At 40.6% G+C, this 26,505-nt stretch overlaps 1 protein-coding gene across 1 annotated transcript in view; it reads right to left on the bottom strand.

Annotated features, from left to right (window-relative positions):
• The window catches only part of reps2 (RALBP1 associated Eps domain containing 2), a 59,347-nt gene that overhangs the window by 30,612 nt on the left and 2,230 nt on the right, over positions 1–26,505 (bottom strand). Inside the window, exons 2-10 of the mRNA XM_080431044.1 lie at positions 13,504–13,627; positions 11,175–11,347; positions 8,109–8,217; positions 7,068–7,204; positions 4,955–5,093; positions 4,559–4,622; positions 2,647–2,821; positions 1,908–1,961; positions 547–625 (exon numbers count right to left, since the gene is read on the bottom strand). Coding sequence (XP_080287170.1) covers positions 547–625; positions 1,908–1,961; positions 2,647–2,821; positions 4,559–4,622; positions 4,955–5,093; positions 7,068–7,204; positions 8,109–8,217; positions 11,175–11,347; positions 13,504–13,627 — 1,054 coding nt within the window. The remainder of the gene's footprint in view (positions 1–546; positions 626–1,907; positions 1,962–2,646; positions 2,822–4,558; positions 4,623–4,954; positions 5,094–7,067; positions 7,205–8,108; positions 8,218–11,174; positions 11,348–13,503; positions 13,628–26,505) is intronic.

Here is a 26,505-nt window from a genome sequence, read left to right as displayed (position 1 = left end):
GCCTTGATTTCATGGATTTATTTTAGTTTTTGTGGCATTCCTAAGACAATAATTTGATGACCGTGTGTATTTCCGGTATACCGGATACATTGGTAGGAGACAGGAATCAAATTATTAGCTTAGGAATGCGACAAAAACTAAAAATAATCCATGGATTCAAGGCTTATAGGGTGTGCAATTGATAGAAAATAAGTAATTTTTTGGGTGAACTCCTCCTTTAACAACAATTTAACTCTTGAGAGTGTAAAATGAAACCAAATGGACCCTTATGGGTCCATTTGGTTTCATTTTACCCTCTCAAGAGTTAAACATTTATAAGGGTCCATTTGGTTACCAACTCTTCCATCATTTAGCTGGGGACCACCTGGAACGCCTTCAAGGACCACTGGTGGTCCCCGGACCACTGGTTGAGAACCACTGCACTGAGCTATTAATCTAAATATGAGTTACTTATTAATAAACGTAATAACAGATGAAATGTTCTTATTTCAAGTACTCTGGTGTGTATAGTCCAGGGTTAGGGGGCTGGCTGTCATTTCATATTACCTTGCTCACAGGGGTCTTCTTTCATATCCAGTCTGGCGGGGGGCAACGCTGGCTGGAGCCTCTCTGCGACACCCCTGTCCTGAAAGCATTCACATTAGCATTAAAATGCAGGTCGTAAGGTCAACACATACAGTAGCTCATACTCTAAAAGCTTATGAATTAAACATGTGTAGGGGCACGTGAGTTCGTGTCACATAAAGCAGTTTGTTAGTGCCCTCTACAGTCAAAAAAGGGGAACTTCACAGCAGTGGTTCCAAAACTGTGCCAGATTACACACTGGTGTGCTTTTGGGAGCTGGCCCGGTGTGACTTGGAATTAGTCTTATTTATGATGATAGTCATAATCATTATGTAAATGTGTTCCTTGGAATTCCTTTTTTTTTCTTCTCATAAATGGTGTGCCATGTGACAAAAAGCTTTCAGAACCAATGTACTACAGCTATATAACTGGTTCTCATCTCTGTTCTTGGGGGACCCGGACAGCCTTATTAGTCCGGGCAACTTGCCATAACTCCACTGCAAGAAATATATGCCTGAGTCGTTCATCAATAAGTTCAAATACCACCAAAGTGGAAAAAGCAGCACTCCAAAATAAAGGATGCAAAAGACTGGCTCAGATACACATTATTGTTTATTGAGAACGCTTGACACGTTTCGGCCTCAGCCTTCCACAAACCACCTGCTTTTTTTTCTTACCTTCGTTTATCAATACATTGAGACTAAAACTTTTCTGTTTCATAACCATTACCATCTAAGTAACATCAAGCATTTTGGACATGGAACTGTGTCATTTTTTTTTATTTGAGATAAAAAGCATTATTTTACACTTTGGGCTATTCAAAAATAGCAGATATACAAGCTCGTAGCGCGGCACCGAGTGCCGCGCTACGAGCTTGTAGATCTGCTATTTTTGAAAAATCGTGAAAATGTGTGCAAATCTTTGAATATATATATTTTTAAAGCGAACATTTTTTGCTCAAATCTTTGCTTCTGGGGGGTCCCTGGAACAAAATATTTTGTTGGGGGTCCGCGGCCAAATACATGTACTTTTGGGGGTCCTTGACGTGAAAAAGATTGAGCACCACTGATATAGAAACATGGGTTTTTCAGAATACTGTTGAGATTTAGGAGACATGTAGAATCGGCTTCAGGTCTCAATGGGTTTAACAGCAGCAGCCAATGCAGTGTCTACGCGTATATACAGTATCTATGCCTGCAGCAGTGTCCGAAGGTCTAAATGAGCACACTGTACACTCTTGGAGTTACTCCTCAAGGACCCCCTGGGGGTCCCTGAACCCCACGTTGAGAACCAGTGCTCTAAAAAAACAACTCTTTTAGTGAATGCAGGGGTTATGGTCTCACCAGCTGACTGGGCCTTGGCTCTGCATCGTCAAACACAATGAGAGGCTCTGCGCTCTAAAGAGGGAAAAAAACAAAAAAAAACACAACGTATCTGTTGGAAAAGCAGAATCAACACGAAAGCATTTACTAAGGTAAATGCAGTGGTGGAAAAAGCACTCAAATGTTTTACTTCAGTAAAAGTATCGATACTGCAATGTAGCAAATACTCTGTTACAAGTATAAGTCTAGACTAAAACATTTACTTGAGTAAAAGTACAAAAGAATTGGTATCAAAATATACTTAAAGTACCAAAAGTAGAAAGTACTCTTTATGCAGAATGTCCCATTTCACACGTTTTCAAATGTATAAAATGTATACAAATCTTTTGAAAATAGCCGATCTACAAGCTCACAATGCGTCGCATCGTGACGCATTGTGAGCTTGTAGATCGGCTATTTTCAAATGGCCAAAATGTATACATAGGGGTGAAGTGGTTAATGTATGTATTGTAATAATAATCAAAATCTACAAAGTAACTAGTAACTAAAGTTTTCAAATAATTGCAATGGAGTAAAAGTAAAAGTAAAAATATTTGCCTCTGATATGTAGTGGAGTAGAAGTAAAAGTGCTGAAAATTGGAAATACTCCGGTAAAGTAAAATCACCTCAAAACTGTACGTAAGTACAGTACTTGAGTAAATGTACTTAGTTACTTTACACCACTGTGTAAAAATGCGTGGTCTAGCATATGCCAGCTTACTTCAGGAGTATCAGGTATGTGAGCGTCCTGGTCAGAGGACTCTGTAGGTGGCCGTAGCGTGGGGGGGAGGCTCTCTGGCAGAGGGTAGCCGTTCTTGCGCGCCACGATCAGGTGGAAGGCCGTGCAGAACTCTGAGAAGGTCAGAGCGCCGTCCCTGTCCACGTCACTCAGTTCCCTGGAGACCCAATCAAACGACAAAGGGAAATATGTGAGGACGATGTCGAAATGTGAGACCACGGTGAAGTCATCCTCTGTGTTATGACGTTGATTACAAAAGTAAAGAGCGGAAGATTTTAAATATGCTGCTCCTTCATTCTGGAATGATTTGCAACTATATGAACTGATCACTATAGAGTACAGAAGTCCTGACGTCACTCGTTCATCCCCTGGGTCGTAAAGTATTTTCTCTATGGAGAATAACATTGGGTCATCATAGAATCGTCTCATATAAGAATTGTAGTCCAAAACTAAACAAACTGTCACAGCAATATTGTCAGGGAGGTGACTCTGTATCGTTTATGATAGTCAGTCACTCATATTTGATACAGTCCGTTTCTTGCGAAAATGTAACTAATTCAGCGTTTTCTCACCGTCAGTTGATGCTTCATATCCATAAGAGTCAATCCGCCGGGATCATTTGTTTATTTTTGGAACACAGTTCTTATTTGACGCGATATTAAACACGTCTATGGGAATTCAGAACGGGGGGGAAAAACCTCGACCCAGGTAGGATCTGTAAATTACGTCAGACTTCGGTGCTCTATGTGTGAAGTTAAATCTATTTGAAAGGATAGAGAGTAGTGCTATTGGCACATGTGATTGCTTTTAAATCTTAACAATTTAATTCTTGATCCTTTTTACCTTTTAACTGGATATTGTGCTCATTCATTTGTAGTGTGCGATAGTTGTATTGCTTGTGTATTTTTTGTTGCAACAGTGTTTCATGCTGCTCTCTTGGCCAGGTCACTCTAAGAAAAGAGATTTTAATCTCAATGAGTATTTTACGTGGTTAAATAAAGGATATAATGAAGATATGCCAGATCCTCTATGTTTGAAAACAGCCTTATACCATACTTTTTGTCATTCAATGAATACCTTATAGACCGACGAAGTCTGACGTCATTTACACATCCTTTGTTTGTCTACCTGGTTCGCAGTTTTCCACCCCCGTTCTGAATCCCATAGACGTATTTAATATCGCGTCAAATAAGAACTGTGTTCCAAAAATCAACAAATGACCACGGCGGGTTGACTCTTATGGATATGAAGCATCAACTGACGGTGAGAAAACGCTAATGTTACTTCCGCCGAATTAGTTACATTTTCGCCAGAAACAGACTGTATCAAATATAAGTGACTGACTATCATAAACGATACAGAACCTCCTCCCTGACAATAACGCCGACACGCAGTGTTTATTTTTGGACCACAATTCTTATATGAGACGATTCTAAGATGACCCAATGTTATTCTCCATAGAGAAATTACTTCCGCAAACCTGGGGATGAACGAGTGACGTCAGGACTTCGGTGCTCTATAGCCCGATCTATAAGCTCACAATGCATTGCATTACGGCGCGTTGTTGTGAGCTTATAGATCAGCTGTGTTCCCCAAAAATTGGAAAGCACATTAAAAGTGGTTCAGGTCAAGTCAGGCACAGCCTCTTTCGATCCTTAAACAATGAATTCTCTCCGCTCTAAATGAGAGAGGTCATCTCCATCTCTTTGGGTAAAACCAAGGGAGCCAGTTTCCCTCTGACTGGAGAGAAAGGGTTAGAGGTGGAGTAGAACGTGTAAATAGTGCAGTGTCATGGTGCATCTGTTGTGTCACTGTGGAATGCTGATGAAGGCCCAGACCCCCCCACCCCCTCCATAAGGACACAGTGTACTGGACCAGTGACTCAGCAACTCACCAGATATGAGACAGCTCTGGAATCGGCAGCTTGGATTTGGTGAAGAAGTTCTTTGCAACGGTTCCTAAAACAAATGAAACAGAGAGATGCCTGCCTGTTATTTTGTGTTCCTTTCTTCTCTATTCTCTCCTTCACTATATTCTAAGTCTTCCTGTGATGTATGAGACAATAAAGTTGATTGTTATTCATTTTGAAGAGATGTAGAAGAAGAAGTAGTTGAAGAAGTAAGAGATGAGTGCAACGTTAATTATTAGTTCTTTAAAGCGGTGTTTCCCAAACATAATAGGTTTGGGGCCCATTTTCGGGTCACAGACCCATTTCATTTTTTCTTTTTTCTTTTCCAGGTGTTATCATTTTCTTTACCAGAAATGTGTTTTAAAAAATTCAATCACGTACCCAGGACCAGGGCCCCCAGGTCGGGCTGAAGGGTCCTGAACTGGTTGGTGTAGTACTCCTGCTGTTCCTCTGTGATCCTCCAGGGGTCATCCTCGGTGTACTCCTCTCCTCGCTGATCCAGTCTCTCCACTGAGGGGACCTGGAAGGATTCAATTCAAGAAAGTACTCAAATGTTTTACTTAAGTAAAAGTATCAATACTGCAATGTAGAAGTACTCTGTTACAAGTTAAAGTCTGGTGTTCAAAATTTACTTACTTACTTACGTAAAAGTACAAAAGTATTGGTATCAAAATGCACTTAAAGTACCCAAAGTAAAAGTACTGAAATGTTTGAAAATAGCAGATCTACAAGCTTGCGACGCATTGTGAGCTTGTAGATCGGCTAATTTCTAATAAAATAAAATAAAATAGAGCTAAAGTGTTTAATGTATGTTTTATAATATAATAATTTACATCTGCAAAGTAACTAGTAACTAAAGTTTTCAAATAAATGTAGTGGAGTAAAAGTACAATATTTGCCTCTGAGATGTATTGGAGTAGAATTAAAAGTATTGAAATTTGGAAATACTCCAGTAAAGTTAATACCTCAAAATTGTACTTAAGTACAGTACTTGAGTAAATGTACTTAGTTACTTTACACCACCGTATTCTGTCATTGAAGTGTGTGAACGCATGTCTAGTGTAAATCCACTATAATGCACTATAATTCACTTCACTACTAATTATTTGTATTATTTCAATACAAATTTCGATATCACTATGAGTCTCAAGTGAAATTCTGAAAACTTCTGAAAATAAAATAGAAAACAAAACCCATGTTCATAGCAGGGCCATAAAGATTAGATTTTTTTTTAAATACATTTCATACACTTGAAAAGTTGTGAAATGGGACATTCTGCATAATGAGTACTTTAAATTTTGTACTTTAAGTATATTTTGATACCAATACTTTTGTACTTGTACTGAAGTAAATTGTTTATTCCGGACTTCTACTTGTAACGGAGTATTTCTACATTGCGGTATTGATACTTTTACTTAAGTCATTTGTCCACCACTGATTGATAGTACAGTGGAGAGCGACAGGAAATGAGAGAGAGTCAGGGAGTGACAAGCAACAAGGATCCTTGGAACAATTTAACCTTGGACTCACTGTAAGTCTGCATCAGAGCCTGTATATCGTTGCTGTCGGGCAGAAACCTCTTATCTGATCTCCATATTGTAACTTTGTGTTTTTTCGTAAATTAAGGCCCTACTTTGATCATAATACAGCTTCACACACAAAAGTATCAAAAGTAGCTGATCTACAAGGTCGAAACGCAGCGCAAAGCTGTCACGGTTCAAGTCAGGAGTGAATGCAGGATGAGGCAGAGGCTGAGCAGGTCGGTTCAAAGTGTTTAATTACTCAAAAACTAAGAATACAAACTAAAACACTGGAAGCACAAGGAACAGTAGGAAGTAAAGAGCTTAGCCACAAGGACTAGGAGTCAAGACATAGCACACGTAACATTTTAAATGAACAACCAAAATAATGCTGGGAACAGGGGATATAAATAACTAACTAGACACAGGTGAACTCAACAGGACAATCAACACTGGGATAGGCCTAACAGGACACAGGTGGAAACACTGACAAATCACAGGACTGGTTAGACAAGACAGGTACAGATCAGCAACAGAGGAAACCAGGAGACACTAGATACGACAACATACGGCACGAGAGTGTAGCAACCTAACAAGCAAACAAGGAACATCACTTCAGAATTTAAGGAACACAACTGAAAAGTAAAACACTAACTATTACTAGGAAACAACACATACAGTACAAGAAAACACAACAGGGAGACAGAACATGTCATGGATCGTGACAGAAGCGAAGCGTTTTGAGCTCATCTGCTACTTTAGCAATTTTTGAATTTGAATCCTGAAAAGTAACAGTTTTGGTTTCCACCCGACAGAGGGGATCCATCGGCACCCCCCCCCCCCCATGTTTGAGAATCTTTGAACATTTTTAGATATAATGACATGCCCAAAATAGGGTTGTTGGGTAGAAAGTGGTTCACAATAACAGAACATAAAGGATGTGCAGTAGAGACATCAGGAGGCCGTGGTCTTACCCGAGGAACGCTAGACTGGTCAGCAGCTCTCATCCCATAGCTGCTGGGGGACGAGTGTTGATCCATCCCATAGCTGCTGGGGGACGAGTGTTGATCCAGTTGCATGATGGGCCTTGAAAAATGTTTGCTCTCATATGCTGAGTGAGGGAAAACACACGCACGCACGCACGCACGCACACACATACAGTACACATACACATACACACACACACACACACACACACACACACACACACACACACACACACACACACACACACACACACACACACACACAATTTGTAAATTGAAACACAGAGACTGTGTGACATGAAAAGCATTTTGTAGAAGAGACAGGACGTGATAAGAAAGGAGAGAGAGGATCAAAGAGTTATACATGAGTTATTCATTATTTCAGCTGAATTCCCCTTGTGACTGTCCAGTCCACTGTCCAGTTCCCTTGCAGTCATTAAGGAACTTGTATTACCAAAGTCAAACAAACGGGCTACTTTTAAACCTTTTGACAACTGGAACATGACACAACACAGCAAGCTTCTTGAGTGATGAATACTACAGCAATCCAATAATCATACAGTATTCACAGCTAATAATGGAAAATATAACTGATGAAAAGCATTGATTAAAATAGGGCTGTCAAAAGTAGTGCATTCAGAGAGTCTAAATGATTAATTTATGGAATTAATGCATTATTATATATATTGTTTTAATCTACAGTAGTTCTTTTGTAGTTGAATCTTTTGATTCAACTATTGTAAGTAAGTAGCTAGTTTAATAAACCTGGCTATTATCCCTCTTTCCTTCAATAGCACAACCATGGGTGCACACTTGGTTTTTATATTTGTCATAATAAACAAATGTAATTTGCAGTCTAAATTGTGACTGTACATCCGTGGCCCAATAATGAACCCTCTTTCATAGTTATTTACCTTCAGCTAAACCTAGGTTTCTCCCATGATGCAACACTGACATACAGTATTTCTGCTGATTGGTAGTATTTGCAGTGAGTTGATGGTACACAGTTTGACAGACAGGTCATCTTACCCAGTGGCAGGTCTGTGCCGTTCCTCTGCAGACCATAAGGGTATGACCGGTAGCTGGGTGGAGAGCGAGGTGGTGAACTGCATGGTGAGAGTGGGGGTGACCAGGTTTCCTGTTCACATAAAACCAGTTAAAACAGTTATTGATTGATTGATTGAATATTTTATTAGGCAAAAAATGTAAAACAGCACAGTTACATTTAAAATACTTTGTCTAACAGGTCCGTTCATAAAAGTCCTTGCGGACTTGTTTCCTATGAGGGCCTTGGTATTCAATTCATAGGCATATATAGTGGCACCACAGTTCAAATATCATTACAAAATAAACAGCAAAAAAAAATAACACTATGTACAACAAAAAAATAAAAAAGAGGGGGGAAAAAAATATGTACAAGAACAGGGGGGGGGAGGGTCTGCTGTCTAACGGGAAAATGGTACTACCTCCTCCTTTGGCCTCCTGAAAGGTGATTTTTTTAAGGCTCTTTTAAATGAGCCCAGCGAACTGCATTTTTTGAGGGATGGAGTTAGACTATTCCAATCCTGGGTGTCAGTGCTGTAGAAGGAGAATTTGCCCATGTTTGATTTATGGGTGGGTGGTACCAAATTGTTGTTAACGCTCCCTCTGGTATTGTGACTGTGGGTGTCGCTAACCTTTTGGAGGTATTTACTCAGATATGCGGGAATAGGGGGCATATCGGGCAAATTTGCATTTACAATTTTGAAGGCCAGTCCCATTTTTAGTTGTTTAACCCTGTCTTCCACCCTGAGCCAGCCTAGGCTGGCAAAATGGGTGGGAGAAAGGTGGGTCATGGGCCCCAATCCGAGGAGTAGCCGAATCAGTTTGTTTTGGGAGGTTTGAAGCTTAGTCTTCAGTGACACTGAGGTGTTGGAGTACCAGGAGGTGCAAGCATAGTCAAAAAGTGGTTGAATCAGGGCCCCAGAGAGGGTCCTGAGGGCCTGAGGGTTGACAAAAGAGGAAACTCTGCCCATAAATTTGGTTCTCTGGTTTACTCTTTTGACCACCCTTGTAGCCATGCTTTCACCTGTCAGGTATTTGTCAAGAACACAACCCAAATAGGTAATCTCTTCTTTGCTAGAGATAATTGTGTCATCGACTTTGACCTTGAAATCATTTACATCCATCTGTCTGAGGGAATGTTTGGTCCCAAAGAGAATGGATTCAGTTTTCCCAAGGTGTAGTGACAGTTTGTTATCGGTAAGCCAAGTACGGATTTTTGAGAGTTCGGAGCTGAGCGCCTCCTCAACTTGCAACTTATCCTCTCCCGAGATCAGGAGTGCCAAACATGTTAGACAGTAGGTACATGTTTCATGACTCATGTGTTCATACATATGTACAGGGGTGGACAGTAACGGAGTAAATATACTTGAGTACTGTACTTGAGTACAGATTCTGAGGATCTGTACTAAGTACTTTTAAGCCCACTCCACATCCACACCAATGATTCGCCATGCAACTCCTTACAACATGCAACTACTTGCAACTATTATCCCCAATGGCAGTTGCAAGGAGTTGCATTGGTACGGTTGACCTTGAAATGGTTTTGTTGCAAGGAGTTGCGACTAGTTGCATTGGTGTGGTTTGGCCTTTTGGTTGGCTGTTTTTTTTTCTTCCCTAAAATGAATTGGTCTAACTTCTGCTCTCACACTGGCCGTGTTTCTGGCTTCCCCCTCCGCTCGCCTCTTTGTTACATCTTGTATGGGTGTATAGGAGTAAAAGTAATTCCTCAGTCATTTATGTTTTTATACAGTAGGTGTTTCTGCAAGCTTTGTATAACGTAGTGGTTCTACAAGCAAGCACATCAGTGCATGCAATGCAGGTGGTTTCAGAGAGTTACAGTACTTCTCTGATACAAGAGTTACACGGTCCTATACATTCATTGTGAAAACATTACAGCGATTAATTGATATACTTTTTGTTTTTTAAACTTTTACTTGTACTTAAAGTATTTTTCAAAGCATGTACTTTGGAATACTTAAGTATATCTAAAAGCAATGACTGTTTTACTCTTACTTGAGTAACATTTTGACTGAGCTACTTTTACTTATAGTGGAGTAAATTTGACCAAGGAGTATCTGTACTCTTACTCAAGTACTGGTGTCGAGTACTTCGTCCACCTCTGCATATGTATGAATGCAACACAGTATTGTTAAAAGCAGTTAAAACCCTATATAAATTACTCCATTGTACAACGAATAGCAGAGATAACTGATCTTCAAGTTCACAACCTTGCATCATGACTTTACAATACATAATAGCTGACCATTTCCCAAAGCATAGTTTATATTTGGGAATAATTTGACCAGATTTCTCAGTGATGCTGTTTCTGTGACCGTTATGAAGTCACGGATGGACGTTTGAATTTCTGTTGCAAATCAACCTTTGCTCCATGGATTATTTTCGGCTAGACTTTCAACCACATTAGAAGGTATACGTTTCCCATCCAACGTGTTTGACTCGGGTACTGGGTAGTCCAAGTCACAGGGCGCTAGTGTTGATTTTGACAGCAAATTTTTATTCAGTTTTAGTCACAGTCTTTTGAATCAAATTCCATTTAGTCATATTTTGGTCACCTGAAATGTTTAAATTTTTGTCTAGTTTTAGTCGACTAAATTTACAGTTGATTTAGTCGACTAAAATGTATTGTGGCGGTGCCTTGGATGGCGTCCTAATGGCTGATTTTACACTTGGTTGCGTGCTGAAAATAGCTGATCAACAATCGCAGCGCGACGCGTTGTTAACTTGTAGATCTGCTATTTTCAGAGTGCAACACCCGAGCGCAACCAAACCTAAAATTACTTGTCTTAGTTCTGCTGGATCTTCTCTCCACTAGTTTTAGTTCTACTGGATCTCTTCTCCCCAGTCCCTCCCTAAAGTTTTAGTCTAGTTCTTATTTGTTGACAAAATTGTCAATATATTTAGTTTTAGTTAGCTTCGATTTAGTGTTTATTTAGTTTTCGTCAGTGAAAATAGGTAGTGAACGAACATTTTTCGTCATAGTTTTAGTCGACGAAATCAACACTGCAGGGCGCATAATGCGGACACACTCACCTTCTTCTCCACGGTGGTCTCCAGGTGTCTGAAGGCTCCCCTGTCAGCCGGGGCCCAGACGGGCACAGGGCCCACAGAGACTCCAGACGGGGGCCCCTGAGGGTCCACGCTTTGGCTCACATACCGCAGCTCTGCTTCGTTCTTCAGCCCAACGAACCTGGGCAGAGGTAGATCTAAAGAGAGCCAACGACATGGTAGCTTTACTACGGCAGTCATAAAGCCTCTCTATTCTTTTTCACCATGTTCAATCAGTCTATGTGTATTACTATTCTCCAGAATGTAGTCATTGTCAACAGCCAGACACTTCTTAGTTTTAACCTGACAGTGAGGGATTTGACCAGGAGGACATATAGCGTGTGCGGATGAACACGCTATCCCTCCCAGTTCCTCTCCCTGCTGAACAGGCACACTGGCCAACCTGTAGGAGTTGCTACAGAAGTGCAGCGACACAGATCAGATGGGCCTCCCCTGAGGCCTTCCCTTCCCAAACCACCAACACGGCCAGCTGTGTTTGCAGGAGTGTCTGTCCAACCAAGCCGGATGCACCATGGAGGAATCTGAACCTGGTCTCCACGGGTGGGTGGTTCATGTTTCTTTTGGAATTGGAAGTGCAAAGCGATGGCTTTTGCAGTGTTCATTTAACTCATTCAAAGCGGGAACGCATTTACTGTCATTTTAGATTTTTTAGACAAAAATAGCAGATCTACAATAGCAGATCTACAAGCTCATAGCGTGGCACCAAGTGCCACGCTATGAGCTATGAGCTTTTGAAAAATCGTGACATTTTTTGTTTTTTAAAGCAAAATTTTGAAACTCAAATCTTTGCTTCTGGGGGATTCTACAATGTCTTCTAAATCCCAACTTTACTCATTTTTTTAAACTTATATTGCTATAATGTCAGTGGTTCTCAAACTTTTTTCATGTCAAAGACCACACAAAATGATATGTATTTGTCCGCAGACCCCCCCATTTCAAAATATTTTGTTCCAGGGACCCCCACCAGAAGCAAAGATTTCAGTTAAAAATATAGATATTTATTCAACGATTTGCAAAAGAAATCTAGATTTTTTAAAAATAGCAGATCTACAAGCTCATAGCGTGGCACTCGGTGCAGCTCTATGAGCTTGTAGATCTCCTATTTACGAATAGCCAAACAAATCTAAAAACAACACAGATGCGTTCCCGTATTGAATGGGTTAACTCTGAATGTACAAAAATGCACCCATAAGTATTTTGTAGCGTTTGGCGTCACAAAGACAAAGGTATACAGTAAGTAAGTAAGTAAGTAAGTAAGTAAGTAGTGGCTTATTGTCAGTATATCTGCCGAGCAATGAGGGTGTCTATCCCCCTGACAAGGCACTAGACCCCTGATAGATGTATTGCTGAGGTGGAGCTTCAGTCCTACCATCAGCTCTCAGTACTTAATACCACAGACACGTCAAGCTGTGCTACGCATACGCTGAGCTGGCGCTGCTCAGGATCAAACCCAGATCTTTGCTATTCTAAGGCGAGCGCTGTCTGAGCTACCCTGACACATCTACCCACTTATCTACCCAGACTCATCTACCCACTGAACTACCCAGACTCATCTACCCACTGATCTACCCAGACTCATCTACCCACTGAGCTACCCAGAATCATCTACCCACTGAGCTACCCAGACTCATCTACCCACTGATCTACCCAGACTCATCTACCCACTGAGCTACCCAGAATCATCTACCCACTGATCTACCCAGACTCATCTACCCACTGAGCTACCCAGAATCATCTACCCACTGAGCTACCCAGACTCATCTACCCACTGATCTACCCAGACTCATCTACCCACTGAGCTACCCAGACTCATCTACCCACTGATCTACCCAGACTCATCTACCCACTGAGCTACCCAGAATCATCTACCCACTGAGCTACCCAGACTGGAAAAAACTGGAAATACTCAAGTAAAGTAAAATACGTCAAGTACAGTACTTAGTACTTAGTTACTTTACACCACTGTGTATAACCCATTCAAACTCAGTAAAACACCTTCTTTTCCTTCTTCCTTCTTATAGTCCACCCAGCCAGCAGCCACGTGCCAAGCAAACTCCAACAATAAGACCTTGTCTGTTGTGCTGGATGGAAGAGCTTTGGGTTTTGACTGATGGTGTGCTCATGGAATCAGGACAAACCCACTTAGCTCCTTCCATCACGCGACACACCCCCCTCTCTCTCTCTCTCATCCAGATTAAGAACCAAATCCCAGGCATGTTAAGCTAAGCTCTTGATCCCTGTTTTGCTCTCACAAGACGACCCTGGCGGCCCGGTGAGGCGAGACACTACTTACTTTGCGTGACGCTCTCCAGACGGACGGGCAGGCCAGACTGGGCGGCGGCCAGCAGCTTCAGGGCCACGTAGAACTGCGCCGTGCCAAAGTAGCCCAGCCGCTTGGCTCCACACACCTCCATCACCTGCCAAGGAACATCCAGTCAATCAGTCATTATCACATCAGACAGTAAATGGCCCTGTGAATGATGATTCTGCTTCAAACATTCTATTCATTCAACAGTATAGAGACTGACTATTAGGTAGGGTTGTACCGATTGAGGAAATTCTTTTTTTTTATTATACATTTTTATCCCACGATTTTGTAACACATTTTTTCACCCAGTGCCAATGCCTAAACTTGTAATCCTGGGCGCTACTCTCCCTCTGATAGCCTGGGGAGAGCCCCGAACTGAGCTCATGCTTCCTTCAATGCACAAGGAGTGAGCAGGCCGCTTCTTATCACCTGACAGGGGGGAGTTTCCCCGGTAGGACGTAACACGTGGAAGGAACACGTTATTCCAACCAGTTCCTCTCCCCTCCATCAGGCGCCCCGGCTGACCAGGGGGAGTCCGAGGCAGTATAGAGACCAGGATTGGGGGACACGGGGAGAACATGCAAACTCCACATAGAGTAGGCCCTTTCGCCAACCCCACCTAGGGTATGGGCACTGATGACGTGGAGGAGAAAACACGCCCACAGCGTCTCCGGCGGGAATCAAACCCAGGACCTTAGCTGCGAGGCGACAGCGCTACCGACTGCGCCACCGTGCCCCTGAACCAATGTTTAACAAATAACAGTTTTAAAGTATTTCAGCCCTTCATGACACTATCTTTTAACAAGTACAAATTCAATCATATAGAGTAATGAAACTGGCATCAGCTAATGTCCTCTGATTTGCATACACTGATGGCTGTCAACAAGGTCAGTATCGAGCATTAAACGGATGATAAATCGGTATGTCCCTTTTTATGGGCCTGTAAAAATGTTATCCCTGAAATTAAGGCCGTCTTTTAATCCCTTTCAATCAAATGAAACAGGAGCCTACAGAATATCTGTACAATACGTTTGTTTCACACAGTATCAAGATAAAGTGTGATGTGAAATGAGCCGATTAACTGACAGAATCTCTCTAGATGAGGATTATCATCAACACATTGGCATTTTGTTTACCCGGAAACAGACCTCTTTGGATTAAGAGGAGAGATGTCTGTTTTTTTTGTGGAGGACAAAAGAAGATTATAATTATATAGGACAGTTGAGTTGAGGGGAAATCCCACAGAATATGAAACGGAAGACAAGTCGCTTGTGAGGGAAGTTTCAACACATCCGTTGAACAGAATGTTAATGATGTTATAATGAATTTGGAGTGTGGCGAGGAGAAGGAAATAGCTCTCTCATAGCCAAAAGAACAGGTCTAACCCAACAGTTTTCTGAAAAACATATGTTGCAGTCAGTGATAGAAAAAGTACTACGTTTTTTTTTCACAAGTAGAAGTATCAATACTGCAATATAGAAATACTTTGTTACAAGTACAGGTCCGGAATTCAAAATTTACTTTTACGAGTAAAAGTACAAAAGTATTGGTATCAAAATGTACTTAAAGTAGCAAAAGTAGAAAGTACTCATTAGAATGCAGAATGTCCTACTTCAAGTTTTCAAATTATAAAAAAAATCTGTTGAAAATAGCAGATCTACAAGCTCGGCCATTTTCAAATGTGGTTAATGTATGTTTTGTAATAATAATCAAAATCTACAAAGTAACTAGTAACTATAAGTTTTCAAATAATTGTAGTGGAGTAAAAGTACAATATTTTCCTCTGAGATGTAGTGGGTAAAAGTAAAAGTATAACAAATTTTAAATACCGAAGAAAGTAAAAAATACCTCAAAATTGTACTTAAGTACAGTACTTGACTTCATGTACTTAGTTACTTTACATCACATACAGTATACAGCTAAAATCTAAAATGACACAGATGCTCTCTCGGATTGAATCAGGGGTTCCCAATCTTTTCCTTGTCAAAAACCCCCAAATATATAGCCATAGCCTCTGGCTGCGGACCCCTCAGTGTGAAATGGATTCTAAATAAGTTAATAAATAAATAATCTGATCCACGATCTCCAGTGACTTTTTTTTGTTTTGTTCTTTATTTACCCAAGGTAGTAGCTGAGCACCAGTGCTCATTTCAGCAACGCCCTGCACGACACACATTAAACCTGGGAACTGACCAGTACAGCCACAGTATTATACTGTTGGCCACTGAGCAGCTCCACTGGAGCAGTTGGGAGGTTCAGTGCCTTGCTCATGGGCACTTCAGCGGTGTTGGGGGGAGTGGTGACAATTCACTTTCCCACTCAGAGTGTTCCTATACCGGTCCGGGGTATCGTGCGCTCCTCAAACCTTTAGGCTTCTGCTGCCTTTCTCAGGCTAACCTAAGGATTCAATTTAGTCTTTTTTTTTTTACTTAAAAATGTCATCTCACGATTTTTGTAACACATTTTTTCACCCAGTGCCAATTGCCTAAGCTTGTAATCCTGGGCGCTACTCTCCCTCTGGCCGAACTGAGCTCATGCTTCCCTCAATGCATGAGTGAGCAGGCCGCTTCTTATCACCTGGCAGGGGGTTGTTTCCCCGGTAGGACGTAGCGTGTGGAAGGAACACGTTATTCCCTCCATCAGGCGCCCCGGCTGACCAGGGGGAGGCAGTATAGAGACCAGGAATACTGCATTACTCCTCACAGAAAGGCCCTTTCGCCAACCCCACCCATAGGGTATGGGCACTGATGACACGGAGGAGAAGACAACCCTACAATTTGACAACCAGTGGCAGACATTTTGTACAACTTTAGCAATTCATTGAGGCAGTAAAACTGGCCTCTATCTGCCCGTGTTCTCAAACGGCCCTAAACCCATGTACAGAATAGCCTATTATTTTGTACACAGTACGACCTTTGTCCGTTTTGCCACGGCCTCTCTGCAATGTTAATGAGGACTGCATGGTGTCAAGATCAGTGGTCATGCTCAGAGAGAGAGAGAGAGAGAGAGAGAGAGAGAGAGAGAGAGAGAGAGAGAGAGAGAGAGAGAGAGAGAGAAGGAGAGAAGGACATAGAGAGATAGAGAGAAAGAGAGAGAGAGAGAGAGAGAGAGAGAAATTGACCCTATTTTAAAATTGTTTATATTAAGTTATCTTTAATGTGATCATCAAACGCACATTTTGCTGTTATGTGTCATTTTTAAGATGAGGTTTTATTTTATTGTAAAGTTGTAATGTTAGACAGCTCTGTTCACATTCCTTTATTCTATATCTTTGTTTTGATTGCTTTGGCAATGTATATTCCCCATGCCAGTAAAGCCCCTTTGAACGGAGAGAAAAATAACAGATCTACAAGCTCACAACGCGTCGCGATGCGACGCGTTGTGAGCTTGTAGATCTGAGCTTGTAGATCTGCTATATACTATAGAGAGAGAGAGAGAGAGAGAGAGAGAGAGAGAGAGAGAGAGAGAGAGAGAGAGAGAGAGAGAGAGAGAGAGCTCTTCTTGTGGCAACAAAGGATTAGCATGGATTAACTGAGACTAAAGTTCTTTCATAAACTACTAAAACCACAAGAATTCAAGTCCAGTTTAGTTTAGCTAGCTAGGTCAAAACAAAGAGCTATCAGTGCAGTGTAATGTAGCACTATGTCAGAGCATGGTATAATACAGTGGTTCTCAAACTTTTTCATGTGAAGGATGCCCAAAATGATATGTATTTGGCTGCGGACCCCCATCTAAAAAATATTTTGTGCCAGGGATTTTTCAAAAATCGCGGCACTCACTACTTCTAAAATCGTGATTTGAGTGAGGTTCTGATCCCACCAACCACTTATTTCTAATTATTTCTGCTGATTTATGTCAGCGTCTATTTGTAAATCTACAAATTAACTAACTTGATTTATTTCATTGCAACCAAAGACATCCGAAGATAAAAAACACAATAAAGTTAGAGACTTATTCCCATCATGCATAAAATGTGGGCATACATAAATAATACAAACTATAGTAACTAAAGTTTTCAAATAATAATACAAAGTACAACATTTGTCTGTGAGATGTAGTGGAGTATAAAGTATAGAAAAATGGCAACAGTGAAGTGCCTCATATTTGTACTTAAAGGCATAGGATGTAACTAAAGTGTTTACGTAACAAAACAATAAATACATGTTTAACAAATAATTTCCCTCTATACCAGCGGTAATCAGCCACTGGAGTAGTGTGGTGGTGTTAACCTGCAGAAACACACTGCCCTCTTCTTGCTATATTTAGGTGTTTTCACCGTTTGTTTTGGTGGACGGGGATGTTTTTGGGTCTACCGAAACAGCCAGTGAAAACATCAAAACACAGGGAGAGGGCAGTGTGTTTCTGCAGGGAAACACCACCACACTACTTCAGCAGTGGTGTAAAGTAACTAAGTACATACTCAAGTACTGTACTTAAGTACAATTTTGAGGTACTTTTACTTTACTGGAGTATTTCCAATTGTCTATACTTTTACTTCTACTCCACTACATCTCAGAGGCAAATATTGTACTTTTACTCCTCTACAATTATTTGAAAACTTTAGTTACTAGTTACTTTGCAGATATACATTATAAAACATATACATTGTCGCATCGCAACACGTTGTGAGCTTGTAGATCTGCTATTTTCAAACATTTTAGAACTTTTACTTTTGGTACTTTAAGTACATTTTGATACCAATACTTTTGTACTTTTACTCAAGTTAATTTTGAATTCCAGACTTTTACTTGTAACAGAGTACTTCTACATTGCAGTATTGATACTTTTACTTAAGTAAAACATTTGAGTACTTTTTCCACCACTGCTCACTACTCCAGTGGCTGATAACTGCTGGTATGGAGGGATTATTACAAAAAATAGTTATGTAAACACAGGGAAAAGTTACATACTATGCCTAAAGGCTTTAAGTACTTGAGTAAATGTACTGAGTTACTTTCCACCACTGCCTGTATTGCTGTTGCAGAGCCCAGTCAGAAGGCGAGGTCGCTCTAGAGAGGTCATGTATCTACACTGAGGGGACGGGAGTTCTCCTGAGGTCACTGGACAAAGCCTTGGTGCAATTATTTCAGGCCCGGCGCGGTGATAAAGCCTTGCTTCACCACCAGACTGGATATCTATATCCTGACGGTCGGCCGGGCTAGGCGGGGGGGTTATTTTAAGACCCAACAAACAATGCTCAAAACAAAGTCTGCGTACAATGCTGCTCTTTCTCCTCTCAGAGTACTACATCACTGTCACATAAAATATATCCCGTTTCAACTGTAACCGCAGAACAACACTGCCTTCACACAATCGCCACTGTACACCAAACACACACGTATGCACGCGCATGCACGCACACGCACACACACACACACACACACACACACACATGTGCGCGCGCGCGCACACACACACACACACACACACACACGTAAACAATGTATTCAAAGCTGCAATTCAGAACGTATTTGAATGATTAAAACATTATTATCTTAATATAATAGTTTGATAACGTTATTACAATATAACTAGTACATCTGTGTGGTAGAGCATGTTAGCAAGTAGCACTGCCTAAAGCTCATACACACAATATCTCCCCAGGCCAAGCGGAGGGTTCCCTCTTGGCCTATAGCGGTAAATGTTTGGTCTCCCGCACGGAAGACCCGGGTTCAAATTGCGTGTATAGGACAGAAAACGTATGGATTACGGGCTAATTTACATAATGTATACCTTTCAACAGATTCCATCCACTCAGTCATAACGAGCGTGCATAATTAACCATATTCACTTACTCAGCTACATGCAGCGTGACAAATAGGCGATAAATAAGCGATACTCTCAGGGTCTCGGGTGATATGACACATTGATTGTGTGTTTACCAGTTTGCAGTTTTCAGTGTCACCGATTAAATAAACACAAATAAACCCCTACAGCATACATGGGCAACTGGCACACGTGAACGTGCAAACATGACCTGCTTTAATTACTCCAGTCTATATTAGTAGCTCAATGACTAGTATTACAATTCTATTGTCTTTTTTATGTCCAATGTATTTGTATTTTCATAAAGTTAACACAAAAGTATATAATTAAATGCACTTGAAATTAAATAAAAACACAACTTTTCAGGATTCCAATTCAAAAATAGCAAAAATAGAAGATCTACAAGCTCAAAACGCGTCGCACTGCCACGCGTTTTGAGCTTGTAGAACGGCTATTTTTGCCACTTTTGTATGACATAGAATGCCCAACAGTATGCAATGTGGCCCTCTGGAGTGAGTGTGGAAATATAGTGGCCTTCACTATCATCACAGTTGCCCACCCCTGCCCTACAGCCATAATTAAATGTGACATGTTGGCATAGTGATACGTTCATATAATATCTTCAGTGTTCATTTAAACCATTTTGTAACTCTGTGAGAGCGTACAAATGTAACCAAATGGACCTGCAAGGGTCCATTTGGTTACATTTGTACGCTCTCAGGACATACTATGGGCCCTATTTTTGCCGGTGCCTTAAGGTCCTTACACACCGGGGCGATTTTTCTCATGCGAATAATACTTCTTTTTTAAAAACCTTATAAAGTCAATGCAAGCTTACATGGAGCGAAAAAGCGAAGAAGTGAATCGAAAAAGCGTCTTTTAATTACAAAAATGGCAAGTAGGGATAATGAGTAAGGCACTTGCAAAAATAGGGCCCTTTGTCACTTTGTCCTGTGTTTACAGTACATAACAAAACAATACATACATCTTTTGACCATCAATTCCTTCTACACCAGCAGTCATCATCCACTGTGATAGTGTGGTGGTGTTTACCTGCGGAAACTCACTGCCCTCTCCCTGTGTTTTGCCGTTTTCACTGTTTTTTTGTATCCCAAAAACATCCCCTTCTACCAAAACAAACAGTGAAAATACCAAAACACAGCGAGAGGGCAGTGAGTTTCTGCAGGTAAACACCACCACACTACTCCAATGGCTGATAACGGCTGGTAATAGAGAGAAATGATTGGTAAAACATTCATTTATTGTTACTGTTTTGGTAAACACAGGGCAAAGTTACATACTATGCCTTTTTTGAAGATTTTGATATTTTGTCGAGTAAGACTAGACTAAGACTAAACAATTTCAGAAGACTAAAATAGGACTAAAAACTAAATGGTGTGTTATTCAAAAGACTAAGACTACTAAATCAGAATATGCTGTCAAAATTTACACTTTTTTTTTCAGAAAACTGATTTAGAAGACATTTGTAGAATGGACCTCAGGTCTTAATGGGTTAAATGAACAGTGAGGATTGTACGGTGTAGCAGTCAGGATGTCCTATCATGGTGTTGACACACACACACACACACGCGCGCGCGCGCGCGCGCACGCACACACACACACACACACACACACACACACACACACACACACACACACACACACACACACACACACACACACACACACACACACACACACACACACACACACACACACACACACACACACACACACACACACACACACACACTCACACACACACACACACACACGCACACACACACACCCCGTCCAACAGGACAGGTTGGGTCGCCACGTTGTTTGTCATCACATCATTAACACCAGCGTTGTCACATGACAACACTCAGGTGACTGTCACACACTGCCACACACTGCCACACACACACACACACACACACACACACACACACACACACACACACACACACACACACACACACACACACACACACACACACACACACACACACACACACACACACACACACACACACACCACTGATAACAACCCTGGCACCTGTGTGAACCCGTGTTCACCTCTTGTGAACACAGTAGAAGACAGTGCTAATTTAACTCTGAGAGAGCACGACATAAATCATTGTACACTGGTGCAGTGGTGGAAAAAGTGCTCACATTTTGTACTTAAGTGAAAGTATCAATACTGCAATGTAGAAATACTCTGTTGCAAGTAAAAGTCCGGAATTCAAAATTTACTTAAGTAAAAGTACAAAGGTATTGGTATCAAAATATACTTAAAGTACAAAAGTAAAAGTACTCATTATGTCTTTCACAAGTTTTCAAATGTATGCAAATATTTTGAAAATATCCAATCTAAAAGCTCACAATGCGTCGCATCGTAGATCGGTTATTTTCAAATGGCAGAAATGTATATAGGGCTGAAGTGGGTAATTTATGTTTTGTAATAATAATCTGAATCTACGAAGTAACTAGTGACTAAAGTTTTCAAATAATTGTAGTGGAGTAAAAGCACAATATTTGCCTCTGAGATGTAGTGGATTAGAAATAAAAGTACAGACAATTGGAAATACTCCAGTAAAGTAAAAGTACCTCAAAATTGTACTTAATACAGTACTTGAGTAAATGTACTTAGTTACTTTACACCACTGGAAACAAGCAACTTGGTCTTAAGGCCAGTCCACACCAATGCAACTCCTTGCAACATGCAATATACTTGCAACTACTTGCAACTATTATCCCCATTGGCAGTTGCAATGAGTTGCATTGGTGTGTGTGGACTGGCCTTAAACTGTTTTGTTGCAAGGAGTTAGTTGCTACACTTTGAAACAAGCCCAAATAAACAACTACACTTTAGAAACAAGCCCAAATAAACAACTACACTTTAGAAACAAGCCCAAATAAACAACTACACTTTAGAAACAAGCCCAAATAAACAACTACACTTTAGAAACAAGCCCAAATAAACAACTACACTTTAGAAACAACCCCAAATAAACAACTGCACTTTAGAAACAACCCCAAATAAACAACTGCACTTTAGAGAGAGAGAGAGAGAGAGAGAGAGAGAGAAACAAAGAAATGATGGTAACTTAAAATCTAGAAGTGAGGGGAGTGTTATGAATCATAATGACAGACCGAAAACAAATAATGTCTAATAAGACCCTGGCATTACATTGTGTGTTTTTGTAGATGGTAATTGCGGCTCACGTAACGTTTGGACTAAAAGATTGGAACGTACTGTAAACATTGGCCGTGCTGGCAGTGAAGATAGTCTTACAGTCGATAACAGTGTGTCATCAGCGCGGTAATTGATTTGGTCTGATTGAGTCATGTTTTAGAAGGAGGCTGTGTGTGTAAACAGAGACACAGAGACAGCTAGGCCAGCAACCAGGAGAAGGCTACAATGTCCAAACTAATGGCCTATATGCACTCTCAACCCTCTGGGGAGCACACTCTTGTGACCAGGCTTTTTTTCTTTTTAACCACATCAACCCTGGCGTAGCTTCCCCCCCCCCCCCCCCCCCCAAAATATATATATATATTTTTTAAAGATGTATTTTGTGGCTTTTATGCCTTTATTGGTAGGACAGTAGGCTGGCGGGAAATGTGGAGAGAGAGAGACGGGGAGTGACACGCAGCAAAGGCCGCCGGGATCGGGAGTCAAACCCGCGACACGCTTATCATTCTAGGTGCCCGGACGGTTACGCCAACCGTCCGGGCCAAAATATGTATTTTTGAAAATGTATTCATTTATTTATTTGTTTTAGCTAAATTACTTTTGTACAATTCGATAAGCAAATCTCCATTGGGAGGGTTTGGGATCGGATTCTGGGGTTGATTTATAATTCATTAATATGTTTCATCCTGTGTAATAATGTGTAAATGCCAATAAAAACACCTTTCATAAAAAAAAGTTGTATATATATATATATATATATATATATATATATATATATATATATATATATATATAGAGAGAGAGAGAGAGAGAGAGAAATTGCCAGATCAACAAACTCACAATGCGTTCACAAGCAAATGACACTGATAATCCCCTGCATCGTCACTTCAGACTCATGCCATCTGGTCCAAGATACAAGAACCTTGAAATGGCTAAAAGTTTTGTCGCTTCAGTCATTGTGCTGCTGTACTGTAAGTGCCTCGCTGATGATGGTTCTGTGTATGCTGGGGACTTCATGTGTTGTCTTGGTGATATGTGGTTGTGTGCAATGTTGTTCTGTGCTATATACAGTATGGTTATGTGTTTTCAGTTTTTCTGTTGGAACAGACTGTGAAGATGAGTATCCCTGAGGGGACAATAAAGACACATTGTGAGCTTGTTGGTCTGTAATTTTGCTATGTATCACAGTTCATCTGTTGTTGAGGAATCCAGCTCTTTCTAGACTATAATAGCTCAAAGATATTCTCCATCTTCCCTCGCTTTAAGTTGTCCATAATAAACACATTTACCCTTCAGAGGTGTTGTAGTCAGTAAACTGTGTGGACAAAGTTCATTGTGTTGCTGTAAATACGCTACAGGGTCAATCCGTTCACAGCCGAAACCACCTGCATGCTGATCTGTAACAGGTGTGGGGATGAATAACGGGTTTATGTCTGTGGCCTTGGACACATTATTACAGACATGGATATCTGTCAATGAACATTGTGTACATATCATTACACACTCAAATCAATATCACGATTATTTAAAACTTTTGCCTTGATTACGATAAATTCATGATTGTTATGATTTTTTTACAGTGAAAATAACTGATCTACAAGCTTGCAGATGCGCTATTTTCACTATTTTTGCACGACGCTGTTGTACAACGAAGTATAATATAGGCCTTAAGTGGTTAAATCAGACTAATTGATTCTAAAAGGTGTATTAGCATTTTTTCGTGTCGATTTGTTAATACATTTTTAAAAAATCAAGTTGATAAGAGATTCTAAATGTCGGTTGATATATTTTGGGTAAACTATCCAGCTCTATTACACACCAAGGGCTTCTCAACGCATTAAGACCGGGGAACGCAACACATCTGTGTTTTTTGATTTCTTTGGCTATTCAAAAAATAGCCGATATACAAGCTCATAGTGCGGCACCGAGTGCCACACTATGAGCTCGTGAAAGCGTGAAAATATGTCCAAATCCTTTAATATATATATATATGTCAAGGACCACAAAAAAATCTATGTATTGGCCACGGACCCCCATCTAAAAAAATTGTTCCAGGGACCCCCAGAAGCAAAGATTTGAGTTGAAAATGTTCGCTTTGCCAATACGGGGAAAAAATAATACATAGATTCAAAGATTTACACAAATAGCAGATCTACAAGCTCATAGCGTGGCACTCTGTGTCGCACTATGAGCTTGTAGATCTGCTATTTCTGAATAGCCAAAGAAATCAAAAAAAGTACACTGATGCGTTCCCGGCCTTAATGGGTCAAGAACAAGCCGAATCTGATAAGACAGCGGGACAAGACAAGAAGTGTTCAAAACAGTTACTCTGCCCCATGCAGCCAAGACTTTAGAGAGAACAAAAAGTGAAATATTTCCCCAGTTAATATCATAAAACCACAACAGTACTGCTTATCTCATCACTTTTTTCCGCTGAAACAAAGGAACTACTGAGCTTTTCCTGTGACGTTGCGTGACACAGATGTCCTGTGAGCCAGCGCTGAGGGTTAGGAGTGAGCGAGCAGACATCCTACTGCAGGGCTGTGTGTGTCAGGGTGTCATCCTACTGCAGGGCTGTGTGTCAGGGTGTCAGGGTGTCAGGCAGTCAGCAGTGGTGGAAAAAGCAGGCTACTAAAATTCATTACTTAACTAAAACTATCAATACTGAAAGGTAAAAGTTCTCTGTTACAAGTAAAAGTCCGGAATTCAAAATTCACTTGCGTAAAAGTACAAAAGTAGTGGTATCAAAATGTGCTTAAATTAGCACAACTAGCAAAGTAGAAAGTACTCATTATGCAGAATGTCCCGTTAAAATGTCGTTTTTTTTTGGAAAATAGCAGACCTACAAGCTCACATTGTGAGCTTGTAAATCGGCTATTTTCAAATGGCCGAAATGCATTTAGGGCGGAAGTGGTTAATGTATGTTTTGTAATAATAATCTACAAAGTAACTAGTAACTAAAGTTTTTAAATAATTGTAGTGGAGTAAAAGTACAATATTTGCCTCTGAGCTGTAGTGGAGTAGAAGTAAAAGTACTGAAAATTGGAAATACTCTAGTAAAGTAAAAGTACCTCAAAATTACACTGAAGTACAGTACTTGAGTAAATGTACTGTAGTTACTTTACACCACTGTCAGCCAGCCCCCCACCCCCCCTCCTCACTACAGCGGCCCGCCAGGCCGGAGATCCAGGAAATGGAGCTCCAAGCCCACGCTTCCTGACACCAACACGGGGACAATGGGAGGGAGGCCCCTAGGGGCCACTGGGACCACTAAACCTGCTGTGTTTATGTGCTGCTTCATGGACAAAATAATAAACACATTCATATCTCAACATGGCAACTGTTTTGAAACACTAAACTGTCGGAATAAAGGAGTAGTGGTTTGGGTATGGTGTTGCTGATGCAAACATATTTATGACTGTGCAGTGGTGTTAAGTAAACTAAGTACATTTACTCAAGTACTGTACCTAAGTACAATTTTGAGGTATTTTTTTTCACTTTACTGGAGTATTTCCAATTTTCAATATTCTTTTACTTCTCCACTACTGTAACATCTCAGAGGAAAATATCATACTTTTATTCCACTACAATTATGTGTACACTTTAGTTACTAGTTACTTGAATACAGTTATAAATGATTATATTATAAAACATTCATTAACCACTTTAGCCCTATTTTACACATAGGCTATTTGAAAATAGACGATCCACAAGCTCACAACGCGTCGTGATGCGACGCGTTGTGAGCTTGTAGATCTGCTATTTTCAAACATTTTAGTACTTTTACTTTTGGTACTTTAAGTATATTTTGATGATGCCAATACTTTTGTACTTTTACTCAAGTAACATTTTCAACACAGGCAGTGTATTATTATATTGAGGTATTGCTACTTTTACTTAAATAAAATATCTGAGTACTTCTTCCACCACTGTGACTGTGAATATGACACAGAGATGGGCAGTTTCTTTTACTTAGCGTGGGCTTTCTATTGGGGACAATTAAACAGAGCCTAAACAATGTTGGCAGAGGAATTATTTAA

Source organism: Gymnoscopelus braueri (genome assembly GCF_963280865.1).
Source record: "Gymnoscopelus braueri genome assembly, chromosome: 6".
NCBI lineage: Eukaryota > Metazoa > Chordata > Actinopteri > Myctophiformes > Myctophidae > Gymnoscopelus > Gymnoscopelus braueri.
This window is presented reverse-complemented; position numbering and strand designations above follow the sequence as displayed.